At 37.9% G+C, this 11,874-nt stretch overlaps 1 protein-coding gene across 1 annotated transcript; it reads left to right on the forward strand.

Moving 5' to 3' along the window:
- The first annotated feature begins 6,673 nt into the window (after nt 1–6,673).
- LOC145780899 (116 kDa U5 small nuclear ribonucleoprotein component-like) lies at nt 6,674–11,589 on the forward strand. The gene is made up of 3 exons (XM_082592557.1): nt 6,674–8,243; nt 8,681–8,903; nt 9,554–11,589. The coding sequence occupies exons 1-3, from the start codon at nt 6,719–6,721 to the stop codon at nt 10,737–10,739; spliced, it is 2,934 nt and encodes a 977-aa protein (XP_082448683.1). The 5' UTR covers nt 6,674–6,718; the 3' UTR covers nt 10,740–11,589.
- Nucleotides 11,590–11,874: the final 285 nt, after the last annotated feature.

Genomic DNA, 11,874 nt, shown 5'->3' on the forward strand with positions numbered 1-11,874 from the left:
TGTAAGAACCCTTTATAAAGCAGGTCGATAAGAAAATTTAAAACAAGACATGTCGGTCATGAACTTTGATTTAATTGGGATAAGTGAAACTAGATGGATAGGTGATGTTAAAATGACAGAAGATAGTTTTGTTTTTGTATATTCAGGAGGTGAACAGCGTACGGTGTCGGTAAGATGATGAAAAAGAAATAGCTAACTCAGTCATTGGATTTTGGCCAATTTCTAACAGAGTTATGATGATTAAATTGTCTGCAGCACCATTTAATGTAAACATATTACAAATCTATGCACCAACCCAAGAACATAGGCTACTGATGAAGAGATTGAGTTATTTTATGAGTCAATAAAGGATGTATTTAAGTAGGCTATACCAAAAGTGGAGAAGTTAATATAGTAATGGGTGATTTTAATGCAATAGTGGGTGATCAGCTTGAATTTCCCACAACTGGTCGTTATGGATTTGGCAATTTAAATGAACGTGGAAGAAGGTGGCTGGAATTTTGTAAACTTAATGATTTAGTAATAGCAAACACTCTTTTTCAACATCCTGCTAGGCAGTTGTATACATGGCAAAGTCCAGGTTATCAATTTCGGAATCAAATTGACTTTGTTGTGATTAACCAGAGGTTCAGAAACGCAGTAAAACAAGTTAAAACGTATCCAGGATGTGATCTAATGTCTGACCACAATCCAGTTGTTATGAAAATCCAAATAAAGTTAAAAAGAGTGTGTTACGGCCAATCTCTGTACAAATCAAACGTCATATAAAACCGTTCAAGTCTACTGAATATTACGTCATGGAAGTTGCTAGAAAATGTGCCAAAATTGCACCATCGTTCATAGACTTGTGTCAAACTTGTTTGGACTTGTTTGGGCCTGTTTAAACAGGAAATATTACATCAGCTTTAAACACCTGTTGGAATGACTTCATAATTGTCTTTCATTTATTGCGTCACAGTTACTTTCTACGTGAATTTGAGATATTGATATCTATTCTGGTCATTCGTAAAATGATTGTTTGAAAGTTGGCCGCACATTTAACTGTTGGCTTAGTGCTTGCTAGCTGGACAAAAGTTCCGTCTTTTATCCAAGTAATTTGTATTGTAGTGACAGTTTTTAGGTGTACGGCGTTGCACCAGCCATTTCGATAGCCTCGGGCTAATTTTACTGGAATACACTTTTGAATAGACGTTTCGAAAGTGTGTTTATTTTTCGGTCATTATATACAGACGAACGGATTAGGGAACTTTATGTTAAAATTTTCCCAAGAAGAGATTATGGTTTACCGCTGTGACCAGAGTGAAAAGAACAAATATGTCAGAACATAAGGACATGAACATGCTTAAAAATGAACAATATCGAGAGAAATTCAGTATTACAGTAAACAATAAATTTGAATTATTACAGCAAACAGAAATTCCTCAAGGAATTACACAAGAACTATTGATAGAAGTTGGAATGCAATTAAAGAAACCTTAAATGATGCAGCTACTAACATTCTACCATCAATTACCATCAAAGAGAAAAAAATATTAAACAGCCTTGGATTACGGAGAAGATACTTAACTTAATGCAACAGAGAAAGAAAAACAAATTTAATAATCACAAGAAATATAAAGCTTTAAATAAGGAAATATCCCAATTATGCAAAGATGCTAAACAAAGGTGGTGGGAAAATCAATGCAGTGAAATAGAACAACTAGAAACATCTCATAAGTCACTTGAATTACACAACAAAGTTAAACAGCTAACATGTTTGAAGAAAGCTGAACAAGCAAACAACTGCATCATGGATAGAGGAGAAAAATTATTATTTGAGGAAGAGGAAATAAAGAGTAGATGGGAAGAGTATGTAACAGAATTATATGATGATGATAGAACATGTAAGCCTGAAATTACCAACAATGAAGGTGAAGAAATATTGATATCTGAAGTTGAGAAAGCCATTCAAGATCTGAAATGTAATAAAGCTGCAGGAAAGGATAATATTTATCCAGAAATGCTAAAAGCACTCAATGGCGTAAGTGTCAAACGCATACACAAATTATGTAATGAAATTTATATGACTGGATTTATACCTGAAGAAATGAATGAAACTGTTTTTGTCAGACTACCAAAGAAATCCAAAGCAAAGAACTGCAGTGACTTTAGAACATTATGTTTGATCAGTCATGTAGGCCTACTAAAAATTTTGTTGAAAATAATTTTGTTAAGAAATCGTAAAACTATTGAGAATGAGGTTAGCATGACTCAAAGTGGATTTATGACTGGTAAAGGAACACGAGAGGGTATACTTAATTTCGGAACGATTTGTAAGAGTTACAATGCAGTAAATAAAGATGTATATGCATGCTTCATTGATTATGAGAAAGCATTTGATAGAGTTAACCAAGGTTTTGCAGCATGAGCTGCCACGATAGACATATGATACAACGGTAATTAAAGGTTGCGGGTGGTTCACTGTTCGACCCGATTTCGACACAAATGGGAGAAATTCCACTGGTTGATGAGACTCTCTGATAGGGGACTCTTGGGCTGATGACGTCACTGATTGATGAGGTTGTTGTTTAGCTACATTTCCGGGGTTCGACGGTCCATCACTGTTGTTCACAGCGTGTGACATCATTTCAGGCGATAATAGTGCTCACTCTGTTTGTGCTTGCTTGATCGATTGCTCGACAAACGGTTTGAGACGATGAATAGAGACCATGTCTGTTTTATCTCCACGTTGGATTAGGAAGTGATTAGAACGACGTTCAATCACTTGATATGGGCCATCATATCTTAGATCAGCGATTCTGCCTTCTCAAGAGACAAAAGATATGGCCAAATGGCAAGCAAGCTTAAACAAAAAGTTCCATTACAGGGTAAAAAAAAATTGTGCATGCACAGTAGTGCCATTGCAAACCAAAAGCAGCGGCCAAAAAATGCTAAACAAAGGTTCTTAAATCACATTAGCTCCTAGTAATATTAAAAAAAAATAACACACCAGACAGCTTGATTCTTCGATGTCAGGCACGTCATAACACTCGCCTTTTAACGCTTTCATCATTTTCTACGCTATATTTTCTACGCATGGGCTACATTGTTTTCGTTGTGATGATCAGAAATAAACACTAGCTGAAACTGAATTGAACTGACTCAGCTATTTTTGATTGTTTTGTCATATATTTATTTTTTCTGTGGTTGAAATGAATCTATTAAATCCGGTTGTGTTGCGTGGTTTATATATTTGTGGCACAACAGTTACTTCTTCATCTAAAATCTCAAAAGTTTCAACATCAAATTTTGGTCCTTATGTCCGCTAAAGGATCATCCTAATTACGGAATAGCATGGTTTGGTCAAGAGTTGCCAGGTAACCGAAAATTCTACAAAAAAATATAAATTGGCTTTGTTTCAATCAATCAATAAATGTTTTATTTGTCAGTAACAGGAACATAGGTACATGTTTGAAATATGCAAGCAATAATATACATACACAATGCAAAAGTTGCACAAGTTCCCATACCGACAGGGAGACAACGGTCGACTGACGACCATACGGTCTACTAGTCAATTGCCATTTGTTTCAAATACTGTCTCCGAGGTAAAGAAAGTCACGTAAACATTTATTTGATCCAATTTTTTTTTATTACATAAATGAAATACTTTTCCAAAAACTAAACATTTTCTGTCAATTGTCATGAAATCACTGATTTATTGAATGATGGATTGACTGAATGTCAGCCTCATGCTGTCCCAGATCCTTCCGGATTACCTGGCAACTTTTGTTTGGTAGCCAAAATTTGAAAGCAGGAAAATAAGAGGAAAAGACAAGAGCATTGCTTTAAGGAAGGACTGAAAAAAACGTTTGTCTGACGTTTAAGTTGTTAGGTGTGTAGGGTAGAGAGCGAGGAAACTTTTATTTCGTCTGTTGTGAGAATAGTAGGGTACAATTATAAGGAATATGAAGAAAAGAGGATACTTTACGAGGGTGAATAGGATACGTATTTCATTCACACTCATTTATCATGCATGTACAGGCCTTAAAACTCGTGTTTTTTTTCCGGCAGCCATCGTGTCCTACCGAGAGCTCCTTCTCGGCGGCCAAATCTGCGTGCTTGGAGGCCAAAATACAATAACGATAACACAAGTAAATAGCATTAAACTTGCAACAATGTTAAAATGATCACTTAGCGTTGTTGAAGTCTGGGCGACGTCCTGCAATAGAATCGTTGTACCACGCATTAAATGCTTTATCGGAATTGTAATCCGGTATTGCGGGACCATCTAACCACCCTAAATTGTTTTAACTGCTCGCAGCTCAGTAAATTGTTTCAACTGCATACCGCCTTTCATAAAACCTGACCATTTATTCTGTTTATGATGTCACCATTGAGGGTGTGAAGTCACTAACCCACAGCGTTCTCAACTATGAAGACACGTGTTTTACCCGCGGATGTCAACTAACCTAGTTCTCCTTTTTAACGATTCAATGTCCGACAACATTGAATCGATATAAAAATGACAATATTGCCAGCCGATGTAAATGAGCACTTCGTTAAAATAAACATTGAGAATTGCAAACAAGACTTACAGCGCTGGTGATCGCAGCTGGATATATTCAATACAACAGTAGTGACTATGATGCGCTGACCTAATTCTGCATCACTCTTTGATACTACATATTTTTGACATTTAATCCACGATCATTCTATTGCGAAATTAAATAATTGGCTAGAAGAAACCGGCGACCAAACTTGGCCGACGGAGGAGGTAGCACAGGCGATCATTCAAGCACTACTTAGCGGCCATGGCAGCTGGCTGCTTTAAGGCTTGCATGTATGTACATCGATTCAAAGATAAAGCCGGGATCTGCAAGTAGTGGGTTGCAACCCAAATTGGGTTATGAGACCATTCACTGTGGATCGCAAAACAGTTTAAACATACTCTAAATAGTAATACAACTTGTTTGGTAAAAACAAATATAATCTTGTACGGTATTCTGTGATGTGATACCGTAAGTTTCATTTCATTTCAATTTTGTGCAAGAAAAATTATACTTTCAGTGGTACGGTAGTACAGTAGTCCTTGCTTATTAAATCCATAGTTAATAGGTCAACCCGCTTATCAAGCCCAATTTGGTTCATTCCTGAATTAGTGAAGGTATAGGAGTGGCAGAGAATTGTCCCTGTTTAATAAGTTCAAAATCGTCAGGTAAACTACAGTAGGGTCTAATAAAAATTTCTTTGATTTGATGTTGGCATTGTAATCTTTTGTGTCACATTGTCGTAGTCCAGGAGCATCATGCAAGCTCTTTATTTTTTAACTCGGCCTGGTTTTATGCAGAGCGTTTTGCTTTCAGACCAAGGCATTGTAGTAGATGTTGCATTGTTTGCTCATTTCCACATTCACCACTTCTTCATAAGGATGCTACATCAACATTTTGCATTTACTGATGCCAGTTCTTTGACGGTTGAGGTATTGCTAGTAGCTGGGTTTTTTTTTGCTGAGACTTTTCGGTCATTTGTCTGAAATGATTTGAAAAATTTGGTTATTTTTTCTGATGAAAATATTTCCTTTCAAGTAGTTAATACGGGTGCAACCCAGTTCGTACCCTGAACAGTTTGTACCCTCAGTTCGTACCCTGAAAAAATCGAGAGAAAATATTTAAAAAAGCCAAAGTTGCTGATTGCAGTTTCCGTAGCCCAAACATTTTACAATTTTCCCCCTGAAAAGATCAAGAGAAAAAATAGCACACAGCCAAAGTCGCTGATCGCAATTTCCGTTTTTCCGCAAACATTTTAAAATTTCCGGTAATGATCCTAAAAGTTTGCCGAAGTTGCTGACCGCAGTTTCAGCAAATATTTTAAAACTTAAAAGGGTTAGGGTTTAGGGTTAGGAAAAGATTGAGAAGAAAAAATTAAAAATAGCCGAAGTCGCTGATCGGAGTTTCCGCAAACAAACAAACTGAAAAGATCGAGAGAAAAAAATGGAACAAAGCCGAAGTCGCTGATCGTAGCTTCCGCAAACATTTTAAAATTTCTGGTAATGATCTTAAGAGTTTGGCGAAGTCGTGATCGCAGTTTCCTCAAACATTTTAAAAGGGTTAGGGTTGATCGGAGTTTCCGCAAACATTTTAAAATTTCTGGGAAGGATCCTAAAAGTTTTTGTTTGTTTGCGGAAACTGCAATCAGCGACTTCGGCTTTTTTAAATTTTTTTTCTCGATCTTTTCAGGGTACGAACTGAGGGTACGAACTAGGTTGCATCCGTTAATACAAACCAAAATTTGCACTTCCTGACTAGCTACAACATTAAGTTTCGCTGAGAAACGTTGTCGTGTTTTATCTGAGAAGAGAATTGGCCATATATTTTTTCAGACATTTTGACCGAATTGACTATATTTTTTTCGGACATTTGGCTAAAAAATCAGTCGATCGATAAATGACCAAAAAAAAAACAAGGCTAGTAGTAACTGAATTTGATATAAATTACTCTGCTTGGCATTGAGACCTTTTTGTAGTATTTATTGCTCATGTAGATAACCTTACAATCATATATATAATATATATATACATCTTTATTTTGCACTGAACCAATTGTTATGGAGAAAAGTCTGCTCTGTCGGAGAAGTTTGTGAAATAGGTATATATCTAATCTTGTTTTGTATCTATTGATGTTATATTAGCATTTGATCTTTAATATAATTTGGTGAAAAAAACTTTAAAAACTTAAGTATGGATGGTGATATGTATGATGAGTTTGGCAACTATACTGGTCCAGAGCTTGATTCAGATGATGAGGAAGAAGATGAAGAAGAAAATGAATTGGCATCTTCACCTGGTCAAGATGATGAAATGAATGAAGGAATTGATGATAATGATGATGATGGTCATGTGCGTGGAATGGAAGTTGTACTTCATGAAGATAAGAAATATTATCCCACCCATGAGGAAGTGTATGGCCCTGAAGTTGAAACAATTGTTGAAGAAGAAGATGCTCAACCACTTACAGAACCAATCATTGCTCCTATCAAGAGAAAAAAGTTTGCTCTTGTTGAACAAAAATTCCCCAACACAGCTTATGACATGGAGTATTTAGCGGACATGATGGATAGTCCAGAATTGATCAGAAACATATTATTGGCTGGTCATTTACATCATGGTAAAACAAACTTTGTTGACTGTTTGATGGAGCAAACTCATTCAGATATTATGAAGAAAGAAGAGTGTGATCTTCGGTATACTGATACTTTGCTATCAGAGCAAGAACGTGGATTAAGTATAAAAGCTCAGCCTGTTACTTTAGTCTTGCCTGATACCAAAGGAAAAAGCTTTCTTCTTAACATTATGGACACACCTGGCCATGTTAACTTCTCCGACGAAGCCACTGCTGCAATGAGACTAAGCGATGGCATTGTGTTATTTGTGGATGCTTCAGAAGGTGTCTTGTTGAACACAGAACAACTGCTGAAGCATGCTTTGCAAGAGCGCTTGGCTGTGACAGTCTGCATTAACAAAATTGATAGATTAATTTTAGAGCTTAAACTTCCCCCAGTTGATGCATACTTTAAGCTGAAACACATCATTGATGAGATTAACGGACTATTGAGCACTTACAGTGATTCAGAGAACATTCCTATGGTCTCCCCTTTGCTTGGAAATATATGCTTTGCAAGTTCTCAGTATGCCTTCTGCTTCACCTTGACATCATTTGCACAGCTGTATGTGAAACAGTTTGGTGATGATTTAGATCCTCGTGCTTTTGCAAGGAGATTGTGGGGAGATGTTTACTTCAATCAAAAAACCAGAAAATTCAACAAGAAACCTCCTCAAACCAATGCCCAGAGAAGTTTTGTTGAATTTGTGCTTGAACCTCTCTATAAAATATTTGCTCAAGTTACTGGTGATGCTGACTCAACACTGCCTCGTGCGTTGGATGATTTGGGTGTGTATTTAACAAAAGAAGAAATGAAGCTAAACATTCGGCCTTTGCTGCGGCTTGTTTGTTCAAGATTTATGGGAAGTTTTTCTGGTTTTGTGAGCATGTGTGTTGAGCATATACCTTCAGCCAAAAAAGCAGCTAGCACAAAAGTATCCCACACATATACCGGACCTTTGGATAGTTCTGAGCTATCTCAAGCCATGCAGAACTGTGATCCAGATGGCCCACTAATGGTTCACACATGCAAAATGTATTCTACTGAAGATGGTGTCAGTTTTCGAGTGTTTGGCAGAGTAATCAGTGGCACTGTCCATGCAGGTAACAAAAGCTTCAGTAAATTTTAGCTTAGTATAAATGTTATATTTTTCGTTATGACCTTTTTTGTACTATAATAATATGGTGTGCACTGCTAATTCATTATTACAGGTATTTTTCTTTCTTCCTCTCTCATTTTGCTATGTATTATAATACACTAATGTATTGTCTTGACATTTTGAGAAAAAATAAACTACTGTAGTGATCTTTACAATGTTATATGTCTTCACAAAAATCAATATCTATTTGATTGATTGATTGAATCTTTATCCTCAGACTGGGAAAGCTTTGAGAGCTTAATCCTGGCAGTTACTCTAGACTTAGAGGCTAGAAGTTTAGAAAGAAACAAAATAAACACTATAATATATAAACTATACATAAACACCAGAAATTAGCAAGCTTGTATGTCATCTTTGATTTTCTTGCTTTTGTTTTTCCAGGTGATGTTGTAAAAGTCTTGGGAGAAAACTATACTTTGGAAGATGAAGAAGATTCTCGGGTACTAACTATGGGGAGGTTATGGATCTCCGAAGCAAGATACACTGTCGAAGTGAACAGAGTTCCAGCAGGAAACTGGGTCCTCATGGAAGGCGTTGATGAGCCCATTGTCAAGACAAGCACAATCACTCAAGCTAGAGGAAACGAAGAGGCTCACATTTTCAGGTATTTGCGGCAGAAAGTGCAGTTGTCTTAACGGCATATTATATATATATATATATATGTTTCTTATTTTTGTTTGACCTACTGGAGCCGAGTGCCTTCTTTTACCATTCAGATTGGCAATGTGTCTTTGGACCAGACAGACCATAAAAACAGCCACTATTTGTTTGTATAATTCAAGAAACAGAAACATGTACAGTGCGATATACATAATGATAAATTACTTGAATACATATATATATATGATTTTTTTTTGGCATTTTTAGCTGTTGAACTTTTGTATTAACATCTATTCAGGTAATTTGCATGATGAAGCATCCGTAATTTTATGATAATTGATCTTGTAAAGTTTCTTCATCGAAAATAACTTGGCATCATGTCATGTGAACTGAAGAAGATTGCTATCTCACTTATGCCAAGCTCTTTGTTACCGCAATGTAGCTTGTAGTCTTCTTGTATATATCAGTTTTAAGGCAATCCAAGCAAACAATTAACAGTTGTCCTGAATCTTATAAGTCTTGCAATGCATTATCACTAAATGTCTCGTCACATTGCTTGAAAGAGTAATATAATTTTTAGCATTTCATTACAGTTGTTAACCGTTGTTTAATATTCATAACAATAAATTTGACAAGTTCTTTATCAATTTTAAGGCCACTGAAGTTCAACACAAGTTCTGTTGTGAAAATCGCCGTTGAACCTGTCAACCCATCGGAGTTGCCAAAGATGTTGGACGGATTGCGAAAAGTAAATAAAAGTTATCCTCTCCTGACCACCAAAGTGGAAGAGTCAGGAGAACACGTGATCCTTGGAACCGGAGAGCTATATCTGGACTGTGTGATGCACGATCTGAGGAGGATGTATGCTGAGATCGACATCAAAGTGGCGGATCCGGTAGTCGCGTTTTGTGAAACAGTGGTCGACACTTCATCACTCAAATGCTTTGCTGAGACTCCCAACAGGAAGAACAAACTAACAATGATTGCAGAACCGCTCGAGAAAGGACTTGCTGAGGACATCGAGCGAGAAGTGGTACAGATCGGCTGGAACCGCAAGAGGCTCGGAGAGTTTTTTCAAACCAAGTACGATTGGGATTTACTTGCTGCTCGTTCCATCTGGGCTTTTGGGCCTGACAACTCTGGGCCAAACATTTTAGTAGATGACACCCTGCCTTCAGAAGTCGACAAAAGTCTACTTGGATCAGTCAAGGACAGCATTGTGCAAGGTTTCCAATGGGGCACAAGAGAGGGTCCGTTATGTGATGAACCGATCCGAAATGCTAAATTCAAGATCCTAGATGCTGTAATTGCGCAAGAACCTCTTCATAGAGGGGGTGGCCAGATAATTCCAACATCTCGAAGAGTAGCTTACTCTGCTTTCCTTATGGCAACTCCTCGTCTGATGGAGCCATACATGTTTGTCGAGGTGGTGGCCCCGGCCGATTGTGTGTCGGCCGTTTACACGGTCTTGGCGAGGAGAAGAGGTCACGTAACTCAAGACGCGCCCATCCCTGGATCGCCGCTCTACACCATCAAGGCGTTTGTCCCGGCAATAGACTCTTTTGGATTTGAAACCGATCTCCGGACCCACACCCAAGGCCAGGCTTTCAACTTATCTGTCTTCCATCACTGGCAGATTGTTCCAGGCGACCCCTTGGACAAGAGCGTCATTATCCGACCCCTGGAACCCCAACCGGCCACCCACCTTGCTCGAGAGTTTATGGTAAAGACAAGACGCAGGAAAGGATTGAGTGAAGATGTTTCCATCAGCAAATTCTTCGACGACCCTATGCTGTTGGAGCTGGCCAGACAAGATGTTATGTTCAACTATCCCATATGAACAAAGAACTTCTTTTAACATCCGCGTTTCCCTCGGTAATCCTCTGCCCTATTCTCTCTGCCTGTTGTAGGAACTGGTTGAAAACGTGACCACAACCGTTGTGAGGACTTCAGTAAATCATAAACTCATCGATTCGTAGTCCATGTTTAAATTTGCGCTGTATTTTGCTTGAATAGAGTTTTCTTGCAACGTTTTTGTATGACATAGACACGATCAAGCCGCAAGATTCATCCGATTGTTTAGTGTCCACAATATTTAGCTGCCGCGGTTGTACGCAACGCTGTGACTGCTGGTTTGTTTCCATTAAAACATTACAAATTTTGGCCGCAAATGTTCTCAAACGAAACCACTTATATAGTGCTTTTACGACATTTATGTCTTTAGACATTTCATGGTTTTGAATTTGGAAACATTAGCAACATTCAAACTGCTGATCTTATTGTCGAACTTCCCAGCTCACAAACCGATGTTTTACGTTGATTGAACGTCTGCAAACGTTGAATCAATGTAAACACGTGCTCGCCACCATCAACAATTAGTTTAATAGTAATGACACCTTAGTTATTTTTCAATCGATCATTAATTCGTCCCATCCTTCCCGACAGTAGTCGTTTTTGTCACTACAGTATAACTGCTTGCAAAGTAACTTTTATGAACACTTTGCTTTGGTTATTTGAATCAACTTTGCTACATTTCGGGTCATGATCTTGACTGGGTTAGGGCCGACTTGTCATTTTGATCACTGTTCCGGAAAGAGCATTGTTGTAAACTTCACAATATAAGAATCCCTGCTCTCCTTGGAGCAATGCGCTATTTCGACGTTTGACAACATTAAACAATCGTATGCTCGTTTTGACCTCTGACTGTTTCTTCGTGAGCCAAAGCGCACCCTAGTTAGTCCGAAATCAGTTTCGTCTGCATACGTTATGGCCATAAAGAAACGACTGGTTTGCTCGTCAGGTTAGATTGGGGTGTGCAGAGCGTTGCATTTATGTTTTGAAGCACAAAATGACCTCCACAAGAATGCGAAACTACCAGGATGAACCCCTCAAGGCTTTGTCAGTCCGAGGATAAAGATTCAAACCCCTCCATCCAGTAGTGTAAATAGAGGGATCCACCGTGTAGTTTACTTAAT

The sequence above is a fragment of the Aplidium turbinatum genome, chromosome 12 (genome assembly GCF_918807975.1).
Source record: "Aplidium turbinatum chromosome 12, kaAplTurb1.1, whole genome shotgun sequence".
NCBI lineage: Eukaryota > Metazoa > Chordata > Ascidiacea > Aplousobranchia > Polyclinidae > Aplidium > Aplidium turbinatum.

What these genes read in the sequence shown, in the direction of transcription:
- LOC145780899 (XM_082592557.1), top strand. Translation starts at nt 6,719, where the DNA reads ATGGATGGTGATATGTATGATGAGTTTGGCAACTATACTGGTCCAGAG. An exon ending in CAGTGGCACTGTCCATGCAG is followed by an intron (nt 8,244 to 8,680) that starts GTAACAAAAGCT and finishes TTGTTTTTCCAG; the next exon opens with GTGATGTTGTAAAAGTCTTG. An exon ending in GAAGAGGCTCACATTTTCAG is followed by an intron (nt 8,904 to 9,553) that starts GTATTTGCGGCA and finishes ATCAATTTTAAG; the next exon opens with GCCACTGAAGTTCAACACAA.